A 24,902-nucleotide genomic window follows, 5' to 3' on the forward strand; every position below is an offset into this window, starting at 1 on the left:
ATACATAAATACATACATACAATATATAAACACCTTAATAGCCTCTTATTTATTTATTTATTTATTTATTTATTTATTTATTTATTTATTTATTTATGTCTGTATTTATGTATTATATTTATTTTTTTCTCGTCAACAGCGCAAGTTGGCATCCACTTACAGACAAGTTTGAATATGAAATATAAAATGTAAATCTAGTAAAGACAAAATTGAAAATGAAGAAACTACATACGAGAGACATACAACAGATTAAAATCACATAGACAAGACATTTGTTTTGTAAAGCTGCAGTGAATCGCAAACAATGTCAATATTATTGTTATCTGAATTAAATAAGCGAGAAATGCGACCAATGAATCCTATCTTTGTAATATCGACGTTATTATGAAGTATGTAAATTAGGTCCCTTCTTTACAAACGAGAAACATTAAGACCAAGGATACACTATCTGTACAATTAAAATGTGACAAAATACACCTACTAACTAATACACAAATGTACCGCAAAGGGGAGCTTTAGGCGAATTTTTGAATTGATACATTTCTCATACCGTTAATATTTATGAAAAGGTTTGTTTCATTAAGTTTATCCATATTTTATTTCTTAGTCCTCAACAAACGTAAGTGTGTATTTTATTTGTAGCTGATGATTAAATTCCTAATTCTTTAGGAAGGTTATCTGTGAACGCCATTTCATACTTGACCTATTTCACGGACTTTTTTTTCGCTCGTTGTCTATTGTTTTTCAGCGGCGTAACACAGTTACTTCAGTGACGGGTTCCACGACTTCGTAATGAGCCTCCATCTCTGAGCATTTCTCTTCAGACTTTTGGACGGTCATGTAAGTTCCTCGTTGGAATTCTTCAAGACATGCGTACGGACCCTCCGTCGATGCTGTCGTCCGTCCTTGTTCCAGGGCTGGATTTGTGAGCACAGAGGCATAATATGGTTCATCCTGACCTTGTCCTTGATCTTCCAGTCCTTTGACTAAAATAGCACCCCATGAAATTCAAAGAGTAAAGCAGATACATTCAGATAAAAGTACGGTGACAGAAGAAAACGCAGGACATCAATTAACTATTCCCGGCCGAAATATTATAATGATGGACTTACCGTATACTCTCTGTCTGCTTGTTACTTGATAACTGACGTCATCACTTCTCGCCGTCTTCCTCCTTTGAGAGAGCAAAGTGTCATCTTCTCTTAAGAAATGTCAATGTGAAAAAATTGTTTGGCTTTCCATGCCGAATTAATTTGATCTGATCTGATCTGATCTGATCTGATCTATTAAAATACGAAGAAAGGACTTAAATTCAATGGACAAATTCATACATAAAAATAAAAATGCCCAGACAGGAAATACAGGTATTTCAAGATGAATTTGATCGCCAGGACGTTTCTACACAATTTAAGTTTCAGACTCGCTGCATCACGACATTCTCGTCATTCCTGTGTCACTGCTGGTTGAAGTAAGTCGCGCCTCGACATCGAAAGCAATTTTGCTCTCTTTCGAAATAAAGAATCGAAATCGAGGGCCACCGTGCAAAAATTGATACCAGACAAAAAAACAATAATTACCGACTTTGGAAATTAAAATTAGCCGTAACCTATCATGTGTTTCCTCTTGGGGAAGTAGAAGTGAAGACTTTATGTACTCAATAAGCTTCAAATTGAACCCCAAAAATGTATGATAGACCAAATTATATAATAAAAGTTTGAGAGTCCGAATTGTGTCCCCGAGGCGCATTATTCATACATGCCACTACTATACGTAATACATCACTCAATTTCTGATCTGCAAATAAGAATTGTTCACTGACAAAAACATGTGAATTCGAACGAGGGTGGGTATTGCTAACTGTCACTAAAGCAAACGAAATGGTCAACTACTGACAGGTAAGACACAGCAACGACATACGTATACTGACGGCATACGTACAGAATCACATACAGAGACAGATAGACAGACAGACAGACAGACACAATCACACAAGCATACGCCCTGTGTGTACACGATATCATACCTATTCAGATGCTTCCTCTTGATGCAAACTGTCATGATTGTCAAGATGGCTGATATCAACAACACACTGACGATTATCCCCGCCATTGCAGAGTCATTCAATGTTCTACTAGTGTCACTATGTTTGACACAAATGGGCCAACTTTCGGTCTTGTTGGTGAGTTCCTTTGAACACCTGTCCGCTGTGCAAATGATGAAATTGCATGTACAGTTGAGATGTAATTCATTCAATGGAACTGATTTTGTTAATGTTTTCGACTTTTACTCTAATGATTTTTGCTCTATCAATTGTAAAAGAATAATAACACGATGCATACTGCAAGTTTATCTCTGTCACAACTATGCTTTTACGACCAAGGTAACACTACCTATCTATCTCAAGCAATAACGAAAAATATTCCTACAAGAGTCATATTTTTGTTCGACCAAAACAAGTAAGTCTTATAAAATTTCGTCGACGGAAAAAAAATTTTTGTCGTCCGTTTGATCTAGAAATAGGTTGACAGTAAATATCTACAAGCCAAACTTTTTCCTCTAATAATGAATATTTGACTTACTTTCATTGCACACTGTGCCTTCCCAGCCAGGCTTACAATGACAGGTTCCATCGTCATGAGAACAGAACAAAGTGTTTTCTTTATCACAGAGGCAGCTTTTCGAGCAATCGTCCCCGAAATACCAACTCTCACAAGCTGAAAGTAGTGATTACATAAACACTTTACTAAAATTATTTTCTTGCATCTGTACTTTTATAACCTGTGAGGGCGTACACTGAATCACCACCGATTCATACAGTTATGAAATTCAGAGTAAAGCGTCTGTCTGATAATTTACCTTGGTTACACATTGTTCCAATCCATCCCGGCTTACACCTGCATTCGCCGCCAAGGTGATTACATAACAATGTATTATTCATATGACAGTGGCATTCTTGCATGCAATTTTCTCCGTACATCCCTTGCTCACACTCTGAAATTGGAAATAATGATATATTGTTGAAGTCATTCTCTTTTTGACTATTAGCTAATCAACCACCTATGCAATTATATTTCAAATACTAGCGACAAACACAATAATGAAAATATGATGACGCATTCAACTATACTTTCCTATACTTTTCGACAGAGGAAGCACTCTTGTATGGTGGCCAGGGACTCCATACTTAGTAACTTGCTATCATCTGTATATTATAGATGAAATTATTCTGTTTAATATTCTATGTGTAAGAGATATCAAATTCGCTGAATTCGAAGCGTCTCATCGGTCGCACGCTGAAATAAGTGGATGAGAATGATGCATGTTGATGAATATATTTTCTTTTCTTTTCTATCAACGCTGAATAACACACCAAAAATAATTCATTCTATTACACATCAAGTATTTTTCGATTACTGTAATTGGCTTAGATTTAGTCACGTGACTAGAAAACGTTATATCACATGATTAAAGGTTTATGAGGCTGTTGCCCGTCGAATGCGGTCGTCTTGCCAGTTGCGGACGAATTAGGATTTAGTGCGCCTCTTTTTCTTACAAGTGACAACTTCTGTGCGCTTGTTGCGTAGAAAGGTACGATCACGACCTCCGGACAAATCGAATCAGACGACATTCCATTCCGATACAATTAAACCGACTGTAGGGTTAGTTAGCTACATGCAATCCTGTCTCGGTTTTCAGAAGTTCGTTACAACAATTTTCTGAATTTTAGGTGTAATAATCAGGAAATGGAGCCGTTCACGGCGATGACTACTGTCTACTTGTGACCTATACGTTCTATTCTTTAACTACTGTTTCTTCGCATTAGTTCGGACACATAATGTTTTTGTTCGGCATGATAAAATTAATACCACATGATAGAAAGAGCCGGATCTCAATCTGTTACCATATTCTCGGGCTGTTACTCGTTACGGTAATATTGACGATGCCTGATCTAAAATCTCTTGATAATGTTGATGATACCCTTGCCTTTGGTCCATGCACACTCAATATTACTATTATGAACACCTTCCCCTTGGACAGAAAGATCACAAATCGTGATCTTTCTCTTGCTATCATGTGTTGACTGAAGAACGTGTAAGGAGCACTTGATCGCAAATTAACACAATGAATCCCAAGCCATGATAATTGTGCAATAAAATTGTAGACAACACAAGATTATATCATTATTCAGTCGCTGACATCGTAACAACATGTGAGCTGACGATATAACAAAGTATGGGATACTGACATATGTCCAAACGATGGGGCTAGATTGTATATAAGTTATGATGGATTCATTTTATGGGTGCATTTCCTCCATTTGCACAAATGTATGAAATAGCCTAAATGAGGACAGAATATCTGTCAAACTGTTTATGAATGAAATTTTAAACACTCACTGTTGTCGCAAGTTTTACCCTGCCATCCTCTGTTGCAATTACAGCTACCATCTCTTTTCTGGCATGATTTCGAGTTTGTTCTGTTACACCGGCAGGGTTGACAATTTCCACAGCTTTCACAAAGATTCTCGGCGAATTCCCAATCAGAACATTCTAGAAAGCAATTTGATAAATGTTTTAGCGTTATGTTAGGGCTATTTGCTCACTAATTATGGTTTCAATTATTCCATTTTACAGATTCTATCCACATTAATATGTCTGTCGCTCATTGTTGGGCGATCATAGTAAATTCCCGTATCGGTGAACAGAGTGCCCATGGCCGCGCCTTGTTCTAATCTGTCTGGCCAGGAAAATAGACTATAGACGGCATGATGTCATAGAGGGCGTGTTACAACCGATAACGTAGTAACTAACCGATAACGTATCAAACCCGATAACGTAGTAAAAAATTACCGATGTAGTAAATCAACCGATAACGTAGTAACGAACCGATAACGTAGTAATTTTTCCTAACCGATAACGTTACCGATAACGTATCAAATTGAAGTATACTCTTTTGTGATATTACTCAGACATCACGAATCGAATTTCATCAATTTGGGAAATGCGAACTAATTGATAAGTATTCCTGCAGAATGAATTAAAGATACAACACATATGAGAGTGTCTTTATCGACACACTTTCTAAGTTGGGAGGACTTGGAAAAAGTTTTCAATATGACCGATTATAAAATTTGTTACTTACAACGTCAGTATATCAAAATGACAATAAACCTTTACAAAATAATCGTAATCATACCCATCCGTAATCTGATTACACTAGGTCAAAATTCGTAAACACTAGTTATAAACATAGACACAAAACAGAACAGACAGTAAAGCACCGGTACACACTCATGTAACTCTCATTCTGGGACTGAATTACAGGTAAATCTGGACTCATTGCTCAATTGATTTTGCAAATTACTCCTGTAAGCAAGCCGAGCCGATTTGTAGACAACGTATTGCTTTTTCTTTCCTTTTATCCATTCTGTTGTGATTCACGTCGATTCACATCTTATTATGAAGACATCTCAAAATTATTGAGTAGTCATACATAGTATAGTGCTGATAGAAAAAACCGCTTAGGCCAAGAAAAATAAAAATTTTGTTTCTCATCCTCGCGCGTGTCAATTGAGACCCGCCACGTCACCTTTCTTTCTGCTCATGAAGAATATGTATAAAACAGAACTGTAAACAAAATAACTGACACTAACATTCCATTCAGAACAGTACAAATATGTCACTGTTATAATAAGCTGACAAAACTGTGCATTACTGCACTAAAAGTCAACCGCAGAACTGTTGCTGTACAAAAATACTAAACAACACTACTGTGCATTTATCTCTGCGTGCATTCCTGTGTCGTTTTCATGTTTTTCGCGCATTCTTGTTGGTTGAAGAGTAAAAGAAATGAGAAAAAAAAAACTGCGTCACCGCATCAGTTTTGCAATATGTCTAGGATGAGAAACAAATATATTTATAACAAGGCAGTATTGCTGAAGGCAATGAGTACTTGGGCCGTGATGGAGTAATTTTGAGGACAATATATACTACTATTCAAATATGGTCTTGATTTCCTCCTGTCAATTAGGCATTTGATTAACTGGTTATTAAACGAAGCAATGGCATGACAACGGCAAAATATGTCTAGCAACTTTTGTGGAGTTTGAGCAGGGGTTCTTTATTTATAGAGGAAATTGCTTAACTCCTTAAATATTCAAATTACAGCAAATTTTTTTTGTTCTCGATGGTAGATGTCTAATATTTAGATGGGCATATTTAGATTTCTACCCTATAGTTATCCCTATATACCAAAAATCGGACATCCAGCTCTATTGGCTTGCTCAGAATTAGATATGTGCATAATTAATGAGGTACAATATGTGGTGTCATAAGATGTCTTATCATACCAAATATGAAGGGTGTAGCACTTGTGGTTACTGAGTTGTGGACAAATATATATATTTGAGGTCAAAGGTCATTGAGGTCACGTCACATTTGTCAAAATAATTGTATTGCTAAGTTATTCCTATATACCAAAAATCAGACCTCTAGCTCTATTGGCTCGCTCAAAATAAGATATGCGCATAATTAATGAGGTACAATATATGGTGTCATAAGGTGTCCTATCATACCAAATATGAAGGGTGTAGCACTTGTGGTTACTGAGTTGTGGACAAATATGTATATTTGAGGTCAAAGGTCATTGAGGTCACGTGACGTTTTGTCAAACAAATTATATTGCTAAGTTATCCCTATATACCAAAAATCAGACCTCTAGCTCTATTGGCTCGCTCAAAATAAGATATGCGCATAATTAATGGTACAATATGTGGCGTCATAAGGTGTCCCATCATACCAAATATGAAAGGTTTAGCACTTGTGGTTACTGAGTTATGGACAATAATGTATATTTGAGGTCAAAGGTCACCAAGGTCACATGATATTTTGTCAAAATGTCTGAGATATCTGCGTGAAACGATGGACTCACTGATGGACTCACGGACGGATATGACCCAATCTATAAGCCCCCTGGACTTTATCCGTGGGGACAAAAACTGTGTCACTGCATCCTTTAGGCAATATGAATACGATGAGAAACTAAATTTTTATTTTCTTGGCCTTATACATGGGAGTCTATGGAGGTGTAAACTAAAAGTCCTCTAACACGGCCAAATTCGATCGCATTGTGAAACAAATCGACGTGCATCTGTATGGGGTTGGGTACTATTCTTGTGCAAAGTTTGAAAGACTTTGACCAGGACATGTCTGAGATATCTGCGTGAACGGACGGACGGACGGCCGGCGGACTGACATGACCAAACCTATAACTCCCCCAGGACTTCGTCCGTGGGCACTAAAAACAACGCAACAGTTATTACAGCTACACTGGCGGTAGGTTCATATCCAGAGCCCCGTACGGTCTGCCGCCGTCGCTTGAAAACAATCTCATAAACCTGGCCATATGGGCAACTGTGTATGTGCAGCTAGCTGGATGCTTGACTTCCGGAGAAGGCAAGCTGTCACATTCAAGCTCAGGATTATTTGTCGATCAAATTTCAGTAAATTTACCTTACCTGGATGAAATTTTGTCTATAGGCTGAAATTTCGCCGAAGTTTGACAAAATTGCATCGATTTTTCAGGTTCATATCCGACATTTTTGAGTTTTGAGTGCAGACAGAAATAAGTTTTGAGGCAACATGGGGCACCATCCAGGACCAAACGCACTGCAAATCTGTCTTGACGTCATCATCTCCTTACATGGTAATCGGCATACCGTATTTTTTAGCAAAGGAGACACAGAATACGTCGGAGTATTCAGTTTCAAAACGTATTACATTGTGTGATGTTGTCAAAAAAAGGTAATGTTACTGCAGTGGTATAAATTACAAAACACAAAAGTTCAAATCAGTTTATTTTGGACTGGCTTTACCCAACATTTCATATTGTTTCTTATGCCAGATTTGACCACGTGCTTACTGGCGACCCCTTTACATGCAAATTTTGTGTCAAATGGTGTGTTCTCCTGGAAAAACAAACGTACGATTTCTATATGAAGGAGGCGAAATTTGCCCTCAAAACTCGAAACCACCCCTTTATGGGGTGTACCTAGCTATTTTGAACGAGCTTCTCGAATCTGCAGCTCTATTTCGAAATGATGGTCTGGTTTTCTCAGCTCAAGGATAAGTGTTCTCCATCGCTGTGGGCATTACTATTCTCAACTGGGGGTACAGTTTCCAGTCGTAATGTTTTTCATTGTGTCCGGGATATAAAACCTTTCCTTTTCACTCTTTCACTTTGATTAAGACTAGTCCACATCTTGTCAGCGATTAAACATGTTTCAAGTTTAAATGTTAAATTCTGGTCTCGAGCCCTCCTGTTCGACCAAACCGAAATTACCCCTCCCACTTTGGCTCGTCCAGTGGGTGTAGCAAGGGTCGTGCCATCGCCTAGGAAACGGAGGGTGCATTAATTGTTGCATTTCGATGCACATTTTGATTATATTCAGAAGATTTTGTGGCAAAAACTCAGATAGAGAAGCATTAATATTCACATCTCACTTATTCAAGACTGGCTGAGAGCAGCACTTCCATTCAGTTAACATCATTACGCCATTTATTATGCCAAGAAAGATGAAGCCAAGACATTTTGCCCTCCCTGGTCTCAGCCAGAAATGGTTATACCTTACAGAGTTTTTTCCCACGGAATGAAAACAAATGTACTTGGGCTGAGGCCCAAGTAAAACAATTTACGCTAAATGGAAAAAATTAATAGAAGAAAATAATTGAGTAACAGACAATGTGATGACAAATCGGTCTATTGATCTATCTATTCACCTATCTATTGACCATTTAATCGAATTGATCGATCGATCTATCGATTAATTGATATATCTTTCTATCGAATCGATAGATCCTTCGTTCTATCGATCGATCTGCCCATCAATTTATCTATCGATCGATGATCGATCGATCGACCGACCATCTATCAAACATCGATAGATAGATCGGTCGATCTATCGATTGAGTGATTGATTTATCTATCGATACATTGATCGACCTATTTATCTATCTATCTATCTATCTATCTATCTATCTATCTATCTATCTATCTATCTATCTATCTATCTATCTATCTATCTATCTATCTATCTATCTATCTATCAATCGATCGATCTATTGCTCCCCATGATTCGCTTAATCAGATATTATCAACTAATTGATACGTTATTGGTCGTTTTGATGTGGTATTGGTTGACTACTCTATATTGTCAGTTGGTTTAATCCGTTATTGTTCATTGATACGTTATCGGTTAATTTGTTGATACGTTATCGGTTAGGAGAAATTACTACGTTATCGGTAAATTTTTACTACGTTATCGGTTAGAAAAAATTACTACGTTATCGGTTAATTTTTACTACGTTATCGGTTAGAAAAAATTACTACGTACGTTATCGGTTCGTTACTACGTTATCGGTTGATTTACTACGTTATCGGTAAATTTTTACTACGTTATCGGGTTTGATACATTATCGGTTAGTTACTACGTTATCGTTTGTAACAGGCCGTCCAATAGTGAGACGTACCTGTACAGTTGACGTATCGCGATCGCGTTCCATTGATCTGTTGGTACCGGATGACATAACCAGTTGAATACTTTAATCTAGTCATCGTACATAAACAATTAAAATGCGACAATTAATGACGAGTTTCAAAAAGTAAGGGAAGTGGTCAGTTTCTTCGGCCTGGGGGGGTCACCCTGTTATTGACTTTGGTGATAGGGGGGGTCACCATGTTTTTGAAATGCCCAATAGGGGGTCAGTGTGTTTTTGAATTTCGACACAGGCTCATCATTGCCTAAAATGCATCGTGTCAGCCACAAATTTCATCCAGTTGCATTTTTCGGCGCGCCCTTCGGGCGCGTGACTTTAATAATCAGACATATTTTTCAGCACGCCCAACTTTAACATATGAGGCATACATATATCAGAGATATATGTATGTTCAATATTTTTCAGCGTGCTCTTCAAGCGCATTACTTTAATATATCAGACATTTTTCAGCACACCCTTCCTGTGCATTACTTTAATATACAAGACATATATCAGAGATATCAGGATGTTTCATATTTTTCTCCGCACCCTTCGGGCGCCATGCTTTAATAAATCAGAAATATATGCCAGAGATATCTTGATGTTTGCTAAGTGAAAGTTTACTATTATGAAATCTGCATTTCATATGAAAAGCATGACAAATTCCTGATACTTTTCTGTTCTCTCTATGAGAATTTAGTATGAGAAAGCAACATGCACAAATATCAATGTTACAAGAAAAGGTCATCTCAGACTCTGCACATATCAGATTTGGCTAAAATGCCTCTCTATGGTTCCTCAGGAGATTTAATTGGATGGCTGGCAAGTCTTAACACCCATCAAAGTTTTTTATTTACTGCTTTTTCCTGTTTGATATTAATGATTGACATCCATTTCTGTACAACAGTTCAGGACATCTGGTTAAGCATAGAAAGTGTGAAATACATTCACAGCTCATTCAAAATGTACTGTATTCAAACTTTAAGATTGACACTTTGAAATTCCTATCTTACAACTGACATGCCAACAATTTCATTAAAACACAGAATGACTTAAAATATAAATGTATGTAAAATATAATATATATATATATATATATATATATATATATATATATATATATATATATATATATATATATATATATATATTATTACATATTAGAGTTGACGCGTACGGGGGGGGTCACCCTGTTTTCAACATTTGGAATAGGGGGGGGTCACCCTGTTTTCAAAATTTGGAATAGGGGGGGTCAGCCACTTTTTGACGTCGGCAAAAAATAATCCACCGCCCCCCCAGGCCGAAGAAACTGACCAGTCCCTAAGGAACAATTCAATACACTTTCTCAGGTCATGCGCATGCGTTCATCTATATCGATATCGTATATTAATGTCTAAAGAGTTGATTCTATAGCATATGAATGCGCAAATACCGTTCAACTGACATCATATACGAAGCACTTTATCATTTGTATGTTGTGCATATTAAAAAATTTAAGTGACCGTCTCGTGTCTTACCTGCTTCTTGTGCAATTAACAACTCTCATAAACCAAGAGTCACATACTGTTCTATACTGTCTTTGCTTGATACTTTGATTGATACAACCATGGAGACATTCTTGCTGTAAATAAGAAAATAAACTTCCTTGATTTCAGTACGACAAAAAAGTGTTCTTCCCGGAAAAAAGAAGAATGGCCAATTCTTCATTTTTGGGGGGAGGGGGAAGAACATTTTATTGTCATACTGAAATTCTCCTCTCTGAAATAGGTCAAAATAATGATCATAGCTCACTACCTTTAATTTTACGACATTGGTGATTGTTTGATCAATTTACTGCCATTCGCATAGAGTCATGTCTGTGAGTTGGTTAACTTCATTCTCACTCTGCTCCTCACTATTGCTTGTGAGTTAAACATATTCCTATCTGAAGAGCGGACAGTATTTTCAGCATCGTCTTATCAAATGTTCGTCATAACTGAACAAAACGTTTTAATTTCCATCTATAGATGTATACCCGCGTTTGATGTCATGAAGACCTACAGATAGAGGGTTCGTCCCGTTTGGAGTTGCTCGACTTTCTTCTTGTCGTGATAAACATCGTCTCTTCCCAGAAAGTGGCGATGAATGTCGAGCTATGTAAACAAATTCAGCATTTGATTCGTTCTCATAGTTCACCAGACTCCCAATGAACTTTGGTTGCGTCCCTTTGTTTGTATGAAGCTGCTTCGGTCGCGGTCACCACCGCGACCTAAGTAATTAGGCCTACCACCATTTTAAAGTTTTTGGTATGAACAATGGTTGTTGTCGAGATATGCTGCGCATACAACATATCCGCCCTGGTCTCATGCTACGTGCAGCCTCAGACTGGAGGATTTAGTATGTTATTTGACATTACAATGAGTCAATGCAATTAGCCCTGAAACAGTTCCATTTTTATGCAAAATATTTAGCCCTTGCTGAGAATAGAGCGAGACTTTCGTGTTTTTAATCAATGATTAAATGAGTCGACAACTTTAATGCTTATCAACACATTCTTTGTGTACTTCAGAAGAAAACATGTGTGATCTCGATGAACATGTAAGTGTATATACAGTGAACAAGAAAGACTTGTATATATATTAATTGAGAACACACACGCCTTTTTCGCCATAGAATTTGGCAAGTGCTTTTCTACGAAAGAAATATATTTAAGGACGTATGCGCCTTGAAAGTGAAAGAATTGAACATTTCCTAAAACTTTCCTGAATGAAACTTTAAACCTTATCATATACCTACATTCACGTGCCTGTGTAAACCTATGGGAGGAAGCGCCCTCAGATCCGTGCATTTTTTTTACGTATCACGCCCCGGCCCGGTGCCCAAATATGGGCAATCGCGTGCATTTCTGAATGCGCGTTACTATCCGCAAACGTTCCATTCGTACACAAAGCCAGCGCGAGCTTAGGAAAATCTAAGACGGTTAAAGTATTTTTTTCCTCCAAAAGCTTTAAAACGAGCCCCCACAAGTGGTAGATCAGAAAAGAATAGTAGAAATTTTAGAGTCCGACTATCTGTCCCCGAGGCACGTTCTCCCTTAAAAAATGAATTCCTCGTGAGCTGACTTTCACTGTTAAGTTCCGGTATATCGTCTTTATGGACATGTTGAGTATCGGAGCCGAAATCTGTAGGAGTGGGTGCGTGCATGTAAGTGAATGCATCACATTGACTTCATTGATTTTTGGTTTGTTTTTTTTTTCAAACGAACTTCCGTCTTTTTTGGGAGAAAGGAGACTCTTCGAAAACGAAGGGATTGCGTTGGTCGTGTGTCAGCTTTGATTATCGACGGCCCCTAATTTTTGTCAGCAGTAGCCACGGGATAATGGTGCTTAGAGTGTTCAGTGGAGTGTCTGTGCCGACTGACAGGCGGTATGTATAGAAAGGGCAGAAACCTATTCAACACGAGTTTATTACTCGTCCTTTCTGAGAATTTGTAGTTCAAGGAAAACAACATCCTTTCAAACAATTATTTAGAAAGAGAAAGAGACTGGCCACGGAAACTCGGATGCATGATTCATTGGTAGGTGTAGTTTCAGCAGTTTTTAACGAAACTGACCAAAAAAAGTTAAAACTTTAAGGTATAATGCTCCTCGGGGACAGATATTTGGACTCTCCTGTTTTTAAAAATCTTTTCTGATCTAACACTCATGGGGCTCATTTTAAATGTCTTAGAGTGAGAAAAATTTTACCGTCTTAGTTTTTCTAAAATCGAAAATTTTATTTTACTTCATGGAGTTAACACAGGGATGACGGCCATTTTGAATTTCAAATATCGGTAAATTTTAGGTAATTGATGTCTTTATTTTCAAATTTTACACGGCGACCCCCTGATTTTTATTATTGATTTTGTATAATGGCTTAAAGTGTCACTGAGAAAAGTTTGAGCAAAAGTTTAAATGTTTCACTTTCGGAGGAGCGTACTACCTTAACACGTAGTAATCTCGTTTCCGTGATGAGAAAAAAATGAGTTGTCAGTACTGAGTAGAACAACATGAAGCTTTTCACGATTATCATTCATTCAAACTCCAGTGGCATCAAGTCACACAATTATTACATACCTTTTATATTTATTCTAGTCTTTCCCTTTTGTTAAAATACCGTTTTAAACGTGGTTTCCAAACACGGACACTTGTCGACAGCTTATCAGTGACAAGAATTGTACTCTGACACTTTCGTTAAAGTGATATGAACAGAAGATTTTACTGTTACAAGCCGTAGTGTCACTGGCTTTCACACCCTGCAGTCAATTATACGCCGCCATGCGTGGTCGGAGACTAGTTTGACGAACAATTATGCAGTAATTGAGTAGTATAAGATTCAATTTCCTAGAGAGTACTAAGAAGGTTCAGGAGAAAATAACTTACCTGACCGTCTAACCACATATTTCAGATCTACTTGGCGTATAACTGATCGAAACACATATAGCTATCAACATGTAGTGATTCCTCGACATAGTGTGAACCCGGAGTTGTAAGTCTCAACGACGCGAACAAATTAACTCAAAGGGCAAAGTCGTCAAGAGAAGCAATTAAGAAAATTACTTAATGGCGAACAGTCTTTACTTTGGTTCTATGGGAAATGTTGACTCTACAATGGGGGCATGCCTTGACCAGTAGAAATGTAACATGCAACTGTAGACAAATGACCATTGTCCACTGAAATACTTCCGCTTCCGAGTGAAAGGTACTGCGTAGATGTGAACACGTGACTTACTATGGTTCACTGAAAAGAGGGTGCGTATGACTTTTCCGCGTAAAAGATAATAACTTAATTTCCAAATAGACGTAAAAATATGTTGAATTTATTCCCTCGTACGCTTTTCTCCAATAATTTCTTCATGTTTTTGGATGAATTGTAAGTTGAACAACGCTGCCCCTTGTACTGAAAAGCTTTCCATACACATCTTCGTTAGCAAAAAGTGTTCACTCAGGCAGGGAAGTTAGGATGACTGTACAATGCCGACCTATCTAGCCGGCCGTTCGGGTTCGGCGAGGCGACGCCAAAAACAGGGCAAATGACCATGTGCGTTTTTCATCCATTTTTCAATATTAAGCTATTATGCCATACGACTGTTCTATAAAAATTATCACTGTCGCTGATCTGAAAAATGCATAACAGAAACACCGATTCTGAAACGTTTTCAGAAATCCATTTACATACTTTCCGTCTCAAATGATGAGCATGTGTCACTGTATGTCTGAACCATTTGATAATGACATTGTGCTGATCGCATGTCACATGAAACGGTTACTTTTATGTGAGCATGGTAAGAGGGTATCTCGCCATGTCGACGTGTTTTTGAATACTCAGTGCTTTGTAAAAGTTGAGATCAGTAATTAGAACACTTTAAACATTTTGCATATACTGGGCCTAATATAACTGAATAGTTTTTTTTGGGGTGTTCATTTCAAAAGAAAACGAAATTGAATTCTGTTCGTTCGCATAACCTACTAACCTACATGGCGTAAATGGTGGTGATTCGCTGTAAATCTCTCGATGGTACAACTTCTAGAAAGACTCAATCATGAGAGTTTGAGTTATTGAATTAATTTGTCCAAAGTGGCAAATGGACAACACACGTGTCAGAGAGATTACATCGACAGACCGAGTATTGGATGTTTCAGTGTCCTGTAGGGAGTGCAGAACCTGAAACTTGTCGATGCACGGAACAGAAATCCTGAAAATAGTGTAGATTGTAAGAAGTTGCATTTATCAACAACATTTCTAATAGGAATATAATATGGTGTGTTACAATGCAACGTGGCGTTGTGGGTTTAGGTGAATTCGTTAGTGTGATTTCATTAGCTTTACCTGGCTTATTTTATAGAAAGTGAATTGTTTAAGCTTTAAAAGTCACCCTAGAGGTCCCATTTAAAGAAAGAACTGGCTTCCTTATCTAAGCAATTTTACTCGACGAAAGACTTTAGTGTACTCTTACCAAGGACAGTATACTGTAATGTGAATGTACGTTCGCAGACTTAAAAACCAGTTTGACTATTTGAGATTAACAGGAACAATGGAGCTCCAGGGAATGCAGTTGCATCAAATTTACAAGCGCATTTCGTAAGTTGGTACGAATTTAGGTCAGTCTACTTTTGTTGAAAGAAATCGCTTGTCCTTTGTTCGTTTCGAAAGTTTGCCGTCATCCGGTACAAATTTTCGCCTTTCACTACAGTATGTGTTTGGAACTGATTAACGCCGTTTAAGGATGTTGGGAAGGGTCCGGTATCTATTCATTGTAAGATGTCCATTGAAAGGAATGCCCTCATTTCCGCTGTAATGTTTATGGCAATCTGATTAAAATCAGATTTAGAGTACGGCGACGTCTATGCTATTCTCTCAGCTGTCGCCTCTCACCACAGGGGCTCTCGCTCCTAGGCCATGTTTATTTGTGTCTGTGTTTGTTTGTGAGTATCTGTTTGCGTTTGTTTATTTCTTATTTTTCATAAAATAACAGCGAAAAGCTGTTTTGTTAATATTTGTCAATAAAGAGTTTGTTTGTTTGTTTGTTGATATGTATTTCCGATGGTTAGGGTTAGGGTTAGGGTTAAGTTAGGGTTAGGGTTAGGGTTAAGTCCTCTATGAGTTCTTTTTCGATCATAATAATAAAATAGTCAGTTCCATAACAATTATGATGATCCAAAACTTTGTTTGTCAATATTTTGCTCTTGGATAATGAGATTATAAGACGATGATGAAGGGAATGGTACAAAACTCTATAATGACGGGGCAAATTTCCAGTCAAAATGTTCACTGCTCGTACATGACTTATAACAATGATCATGTTATTTTATTGCACGCGCTTGTTTCACTTCCCTTAATTGCTGACATATGTGTTGCAAAGTTCATGGTTAACGTCACGCCAAAGCCACGAATAGCGCCATTTATACAAGTTCAAACAGGTATGCTACATAGTATGTAAAAACATTAACAGTATTGAGTGCAATCGTCTAAAAACCATTGTATTCAATCAATAAAGATATTTTGTGGATCTTTTGTTTTATCTGATAAAGCTTAATGGTTTTAATTCAAAAAGGGTGAAAGCTATGTTAATTCAGTTGGCGTTGATCATGACGACAACTCAGCGCAAACGATAACAAATACCAGAGAGAGAGAGAGAGAGAGAGAGAGGAGAGAGAGAGAGAGAGAGAGAGAGAGAGAGAGAGAGAGAGGGGGAGAGGATAATTGACTGTTGATCACCATCTTTCGACGTCTTCTTCCCTAACTGATTTATATCAAGTGTACATAAATGTAGATCATATTCGACGATGGCTCATCTATGGGTTTTTACAAGTATTGACCCGCCAACTTGAATTCAGTGGTTTCCTCACCAGCGTAACGAAGACTGCGCCATCTGTCTACAAAGAGCAATTTAGTGTGGTATTGGACACTGAGGAATCCCCGCATTGTGCTATATTAAGATTTACACATTAACTGGTGATGTCTTTCACCTTTCAAAGTCAAAATGTAATTAAGTTGACAAATTCTACTATCACCTACTTTTCTGAGTGAATCCTTATACTAGGCCTATGTTTGAAAGCCATTAGTAATACATGATACGCGTATACCTATACGTCTCCTATTCTTTCGAACTGAAGATGAAATTATTTGACTACTCTGTGCAGACATAAATGGGAGGTAATTTTGTAATTAAGGTAGAACGCACCTCGGGGACAGACATTCGTACTCTCAAACTTTTACAATTCTCTTCTGATATACCACATGTGGGGGTTCATTTTTAAGCTCTTGGTGAAAGAAAACTTTTCACCGGCTTAGTTTTTTGAAATTCGAAATTTTTATTTTTCGCCATAGAGTTTTAAACACAGGGATGGCGGCCCATTTTGAATTTCTAATATCGGTAAATCTTGGGTTAATTTGTTTCTCTAGTACCAAAATTTGCACGGTGACCCCCTATTTTATTCTTAATTTTGAAAGAGAATGATTGAAAGATTCCTTGAGGAAAGTCAGAGCAAAAGTTTAAGTCTTTCACTTTCGAGGTGCATATTACCTCGAGGAGATTCTATTAGTATCAGTAGCGAAAGGGTACAGTGCTTGTCATAATTTTAAGGTGGTACAGAACAGTTCTTAATTATGACTATTAGTAGTTTTGATCCACTGACAACAATGTGCTTCAGTTTATCTTTCTTTACAGTACAGTAGTATTACACGCACTCAAATGCTTCCAAGCTACTAGTACTCTGAAAGTCACGCCTGGGACAGAACCTAAAGTGAGAAAGTTACAACGTGCCATCCTTAATTATATCATACTAGTATATCAGTAGCACAAATATATACAGCGATCTGATTGATCGAGGCGTGAAAATAACCGTGCTATATTGGGATATAGGCCGGAACAAAAGCCAGAGGTTGATTTCTTTTTCGAAGTTTTACGCTAGAATGTTATCATATGATCGCAATAAACCACTTCAGCGACGGTATACCACAGGATTTTGACCAGTTCCCTCCATATATGCACTCGCTGTCGCTCGAGCACATAAGACGAGAACTGGTCAAATTTTCGCGGTATACCGTCACTGGGTGTGGTTATACTCCAGTACTATACATAATCTATCGAGTTTGAACCGTACAATACCGTACAATACGCAACGGCTCTAAACGTGTGTATTTGACGGAGTTGATCGAGCCGTACGTTCAGCAGAGCAGATTACGTCTCACTCGATATAGAACTTGCGGTACGATCGATGTACATTAGGGACTGGACATAAATTACAGGAGGGTGGGCCGGTGTTTTTTATTCTTTTTGAGGGGGGAGGTCGCTATTTTTTGCGCAAGCATTTTTGAAGGGTCATAAAATGTTGTGCCAGCCAATGGGGGAGGGTCACCTTTTTTCATGCATCAAAGCTGAAATTGCATGTGCACGTATTGAAGAATATGGAATACTTAGAAAAAAGAAAAAATACCTCATGGCACTTTCATTTTCTGTCATTTCCATTTTCGGCGCGCCCTTCGGCCGCAAGTTTAAGGGTATGATAAACAATGTATTGATGATCCAAGCAGCCACATTGAATTAAGTTGTCATGATTTCTACTTATCCAACTCCTCTATTGTGCATATAAACTGTCCCCTATAATGACGCTTTCAATAACAATTTGGGAGATCACTTATTTGATATCATTCTCCCATTGACAATACATTGGGTATAGGTCGGTGTCAAACGTTCATGTCGCTGTATATACATTTTTTATTTTTTGAGGACATTGACAGAATACAAACTATTCAGAATAGTGCATAGTGTCATCAATAACAACTGGAAGCTTCAGGTCGAACAACTTTTGAATAACAATTTAGGGTCAGATAACCTATGAGTTATTTGTAGTTTCCTCATAGCCTACGCTGTATAGTGAATCAACATTTCGGTGAAATTCCAAAACCGAATTTCTTGCACAACCATGGACTTGAAACCACTCTAGTCTAATCATGAACATTAATACTAGTAATTAGGTATACATAAATGCACATATTTACCTAGTTTTGTATTGGAAAAAAATATTCATAGTTTCATCATATTCATAGTTTCATCATAGATTGCCATGTATAATGAATCAACATTTCAGTGAAATTCCAAAATCAAATTTCTTTCACACACATAGACTTGTAACCACATAATCAAGAACATGAATATCAATAATCAAGCATACATAAATACACAGATTTGCCAAGTTTTGTATTTTAAAAAAATCATTCATAGTCTCGTCATAGACTACTATGTATAATGGATCAACATTTTATGCAAAATTCCAAAAACAAAGTTCTTGTACACAGATGCACGTGTTACCACCCTCTTCTAATCAAGTACAATTATGTCAATTATTCAGGGTCCATATATGCATAAATAGTGCATATTTTTAATTGTGAAAATTTTTTTTTACAGTTTTGTCATAGACTCCCATGTATAGTGGATCAACATTTTGAGCGAAATTCCAAAATCAAATATCACTTTTTACCAGCCACTTCAAGCAAAGTGCATTTACATGAATTATCACACACATATGATTTGTAATTTTTTGGATTAAGCGTTATATCGGCCACATTTTGCCTTCCTTTTGGGAATGGGACTTCAAAAGTATAGCAAGTCAGAAGGGGGGCTTGAACACACTGCGGATTTGTTGGGAGGTATTGAGTAACAGGGGAGGGTCACTTATTTTCATGCACGGATAAGGGGGAGGATCACTAATTTTGTGCATGAACTTTTGAAGGGTCACTATTTTTGATGCAGCGGTCTTTCGAAAAACACCGGCCCACCCCCTGTAATTTATGTCCAGTCCCTTATGATAATTATTATGTTTAACTTTCATCAATCGCCGACGTACCTTGGATACTGTGTTCACATCAGTCGTATGGGGTCCGTACGACATAGATATCGGACCACACATCCAGTACCGTGACGCAAGCGTGTATTAACGCGAAGTCGATTTATCCTTTTTTTCTTACTCGGCCAATATATAAGAGTTCATGACTCTGTAATTTCGATTTTAAAACTATTTCTCTGTATCATTCATCACCACTGTATCTTGTGTTTACGTGTATTGCAATGGGCATTGTAAGTTCACTGAACTAATCCATGCTCCATAGAACCATAACAGCCACAAGTAATATCTGTATTGTGTAATACTGTTGTTTTTAAATATTACAATTTAAAAGTACATTTATATTTATTGCATTTAAAGGGACAAAGTCGGCCATTTTTCATGATTTTCATTTGATACGAGACACTATTTATATTGTTACGTTTGCCATGTTGAAAGATACTAAATGAATGGGTGAACATGCATAAATTCGACCCCAGTTTTAGACACGATACACGAAACCAACGCGAGAAAGAATGGTCATGACCATCAATTCTTTCTCGCTATGGTTTCATTTAATTAGTCTAGAACCGGGGTCGAATATATGCATGGACACCCATTCATTATCTTTCAACATGTCAAACAATATAAATAGTGACTCGTATCAAACAAAATTCATGAAAAATTGCCGACTTTGTCCCTTTAATAATTATTTCGTGAGAGGGCACATTTGTCTGCAAATATCCCACGAGTTTTTGTGTGTAATTCTGTTTGTACCAATAGACGAATACCAGGTACTCACCAGCAGGACGTCGTTAAATCGATTTATTGTCAAGCCCTTGATTACTTTTCGTAATTGAAATTTACGCTCCAGAGCCCCTGACATTTCCTCTAGGAACACCTGCAGAAACCACTGCCTCATTTGGAATATTATACACAAAACTTACATGTAAAACAAACTGGTGTTATGGGTATTTCGATATGTGGTCACGGGTGTAATATCCATTTTTATTGGGTGTGTCAGATCTTAAACTCAGTGAAAGATGTCTATGGCTATCGATAAGCAACCGAACAACCACATTTCATGGCAATCTAGCGCTTCAACATCACTGTATTGTCCTTCATTGCTGCGCCAGTAAACGTTAAACTGAAACTGGGACACATTGTGGACAATACACGCGTAGATATCGCGTGAGAATTTAGAGCAAGAAATTTGAAACGAATCTTCAGAATTTTCACCGTCTTCCACGTTGTATGAAAACACTGACCAACATTATACTGGCAATAAAAGTATTGTTACACCACACGTTAGATTCAACCATGTGACGTCAAACTTCCGAGCTACTAACTTCCATATATGGTTATATAGAAGGAATCTCCCACTTATTTGTCATGCGTTAGGAACGTCACCCCTCTTGTGACGTATTGATTTTTCGTTGCGTGCAGCAACAACGATGTTGTCGCGTACCATTTTTATGACCTTGAAGTTGATTTTCTAATATTATCTCGCATGGAGGGAACCACGCTTAATACTTTACTGTGCCATACCTTATGCACAATATGATCCGTCTACGGCCATAGAGGGCGCTGGCAGATTATCGTGGTTATTGCATCATGCATTATCACAAGAACATTCATTAATGGATTGTAAATTGTTAGTTTACATGAAAGAAGTTATTTCCATCAAGAGAATGAAATATAATTCGAATAGAACAGCGTTTTGAAAATGTCAAACACTCTTCACGTCTCCTTGGCAGTACAGTCTGCAGTGAGGTCAGGTGGGTGGATAGCATTTGTTGTAGACAAATGAATTAACAAAGCTAGTCCCACATGTACGGCAGGGGTGGTGTACAAAACAAGATCAAGGATCGAAGATCGGAAATCCAAAACCGTAGATCGAAGACCAAAGATCCAATGATGTCCTTTAGTCTTCTGTTGGTGACCTGAGCGAAATTATTTTGCCTTGTTTCTTCATTGTCTGTATATTCTATATATTCATTACCCGCGTTATTGTACTTGGGCCTCAGCCCAAGTACATTTGTTTTCATTCCGTGGGAAAAAACTGTAAGGTATAACCATTTCTGGCTGAGACCAGGGAGGGCAAAATGTATTGGCTTCATCTTTCTTGGCATAATAAATGGCGTAATGATGTTAACTGAATGGAAGTGCTGCTCTCAGCCAGTCTTGAATAAGTGAGATGTGAATATAAATGCTTCTCTATCTGAGTTTTTGCCACAAAATCTTCTGAATATTATCAAAATGTGCATCGAAATGCAACAATTAATGCACCCTCCGTTTACTAGGCGATGGCACGACCCTTGCTACACCCACTGGACGAGCCAAAGTGGGAGGGGTAATTTCGGTTTGGTCGAACAGGAGGGCTCGAGACCAGAATTTAACATTTAAACTTGAAACATGTTTAATCACTGACAAGATGTGGATTAGTGTTAATCAAAGAGAAAGTTTGAAAAGGAAAGGTTTATATCCCGGACACAATGAAAAACATTACGACTGGAAACTGTACCCCCGGTTGAGAATAGTAACGCCCACAGCGATGGAGAACACTTATCCTTGAGCTGAGAAAACCAGACCATCATTTCGAAATAGAGCTGCAGATTCGAGAAGCTCGTTAAAATAGCTAGGTACACCCCGTAAGGGGTGGTTTCGAGTCTTGAGGGCAAATTTCGCCTCCTTCATTTAGAAATCGTACGTTTGTTTTTCCAGGGGAACACATCATTTGACACAAAATTTGCATGAAAAGGGGTCGCCAGTAAGCACGTGGTCAAATCTGGCATAAGAAACAATATGAAATGTTGGGTAAAGCCAGTCCAAAATAAACTGATTTGAACTTTTGTGTTTTGTAATTTATACCACTGCAGTAACATGACTTTTTTTTGACAACATCACACAATGTAATACGTTTTGAAACTGAATACTCCGACGTATTCTGTGTCCCCTTTGCTAAAAAATACGGTATGCCGATTACCATGTAAGGAGATGATGACGTCAAGACAGATTTGTAGTGCGTTTGGTCTTGGATGGTGCACGAAGTTTTGTCGAGGTAGCTTGTGTATTTATTTCCTAAATGGGAGATATTAGGGTCGATCTAAAAGGCCGAAAAATGTTATGATACTCTAAGCGAGCTGACTCCAATGCGAATGGTTGGATAATTTGGAGGATGTCTAGACTGATCTCGTCTCATTTATTTTGCGGTCAGTATTGAATTTCAACTGCGTCACAAGTTTGCGTCGAACGGTCAACGAACAATATTTTAGAAATCTGGAGACATGGCACATCGCAGTTTTATTTTAGTATTTTATATTTTACAAAAGATGTAAGAAGCAATGATTTTGTTGAAAATTCTGAAAAAAATATAGGAAGATTTGATCGCGAACACATTTTCACTTGGGGGTCAACTAGCCCTGCGTACGATGCTGTGTGTTCCGCTTCAGCTAACCGCCCCGACAGCCCTGCAAAGACCCGTACGTTGGGTCGGTGACTTCAAATCCATTTGGGACTTGACGTAAAAAGCCAAATTACTGCCGAAATTCAGCGTTCTTGGGCCCAAGTCGTATCCCAGCCTACCTCAGCTACTCGATCGCTTCCAAAAATGCAGTCTTTTATTCACTTCTCGTAAATAACCGTCGATGTCGGCAACTCTCTCGCTGGCCCTGCGTACGATGCTGTGTGTTAGCTGTAGCACATAGCATCGTACGCAGGGCTAGGGGTCAACATGGGGTCGCAGCCATGTTGCCTCAAAACTTATTTCTGTCTGCACTCAAACTCAAAAATGTCGCATATGAACCTGAAAAATCGATGTAATTTTGTCAAACTTCGGCGAAATTTCAGCCTATAGACAAAATTTCATCTAGGTAAGGTAAATTTACTGAAATTTGATCGACAAATAATCCTAAGCTTGAACGTGATAGCTCGCCTTCTCCGGGAAGTCATGCATCCGGCCACAGTCGCTCGAGAGCTATTCAGCTCTGGGACTATTCGCCCCATAAGACTAGTATAACCGTCGATGTCGGCAACTCTCTCGCTGGCCCTGCGTACGATGCTGTGTGTTAGCTGTAGCACATAGCATCGTACGCAGGGCTAGGGGTCAACATGGGGTCGCAGCCATGTTGCCTCAAAACTTATTTCTGTCTGCACTCAAAACTAAAAAATGTCGCATATGAACCTGAAAAATCGATGTAATTTTGTCAAACTTCGGCGAAATTTCAGCCTATAGACAAAATTTCATCTAGGTAAGGTAAATTTACTGAAATTTGATCGACAAATAATCCTAAGCTTGAACGTGATAGCTCGCCTTCTCCGGGAAGTTCATGCATCGGCCACAGTCGCTCGAGAGCTATTCAGCTCTGGGACTATTCGCCCCATAGACGAGTATACAGAAGCGAGAAATACCTCGCTTCTGTATACTCGTCTATGGGGCGAATAGTCCCAGAGCTGAATAGCTCTCGAGCGACTGTGATCCGGCCAGCTGCCCATATGGCCGGGTGCATGAGATTGTTTTCAAGCGACGGCGGCAGACCGTACGGGGCTCTGGATATGAACCTACCGCCGGTGTAGCTGTAATAACTGTTGCGTTGTTTTTAATCACCACGGACGAAGTCCGAGGGGACTTATAGGTTTGGTCATGTCCGTGCGTCCGTCCGTCCGTTCACGCCTACAGTACCCAACCCCATACAGATGCACGTCGATTTGTTTCACAATGCTATCAAATTTGGCCGTGTTAGAGGACTTTTTAGTTTACACCTCCATAGACTCCCATGTATAAGGCAGTTCTCCATAGACTCGCATGTATGATGCCAAGAAAAATAAAAATTTAGTTTCTCATCGTATTCATATTGCCTAAAGGATGCAGTGACACAGTTTTTTTGTCCCCACGGATAAAGTCCAGGGGGCTTATAGATTGGCTCATATCCGTCAGTGAGTGCATCAGTGAGTCCATCGGTTCACGCAGATATCTCAGACATTTTGACAAAATATCATGTGACCTTGGTGACCTTTGACCTCAAAT

The 24,902-nt window shown here is 38.3% G+C and overlaps 1 protein-coding gene and 1 long non-coding RNA gene across 2 annotated transcripts; both read right to left on the reverse strand.

Annotated features, from left to right (window-relative positions):
* Nucleotides 1–264: 264 nt before the first annotated feature.
* LOC139117784 (uncharacterized) lies at nt 265–2,735 on the reverse strand. The gene is made up of 4 exons (XM_070681040.1): nt 2,580–2,735; nt 2,024–2,204; nt 1,113–1,174; nt 265–986 (listed from the first exon to the last, which is right to left on the reverse strand). The coding sequence occupies exons 2-4, from the start codon at nt 2,107–2,109 to the stop codon at nt 745–747; spliced, it is 390 nt and encodes a 129-aa protein (XP_070537141.1). The 5' UTR covers nt 2,110–2,204; nt 2,580–2,735; the 3' UTR covers nt 265–744.
* A 1,665-nt stretch (nt 2,736–4,400) lies between these two features.
* LOC139117785 (uncharacterized) lies at nt 4,401–14,230 on the reverse strand. Its single transcript, XR_011548580.1, has 4 exons — nt 13,934–14,230; nt 11,051–11,154; nt 9,528–9,604; nt 4,401–4,550 (listed from the first exon to the last, which is right to left on the reverse strand). It is a non-coding gene; the product is annotated as an uncharacterized lncRNA (long non-coding RNA).
* Between the last annotated feature and the right edge of the window lie 10,672 nt (nt 14,231–24,902).

The sequence above is a fragment of the Ptychodera flava genome, chromosome 18 (assembly GCF_041260155.1).
Source record: "Ptychodera flava strain L36383 chromosome 18, AS_Pfla_20210202, whole genome shotgun sequence".
NCBI lineage: Eukaryota > Metazoa > Hemichordata > Enteropneusta > Ptychoderidae > Ptychodera > Ptychodera flava.

Coding starts and splice junctions, on each gene's coding strand:
- LOC139117784 (XM_070681040.1), bottom strand. CDS start 2,109: ATGGCGGGGATAATCGTCAGTGTGTTGTTGATATCAGCCATCTTGACA. Junction 1,175..2,023: donor AAGAGGAAGCATCTGAATAG/GTATGATATCGT, acceptor GCTCTCTCAAAG/GAGGAAGACGGCGAGAAGTG. Junction 987..1,112: donor AAGCAGACAGAGAGTATACG/GTAAGTCCATCA, acceptor GTGCTATTTTAG/TCAAAGGACTGGAAGATCAA.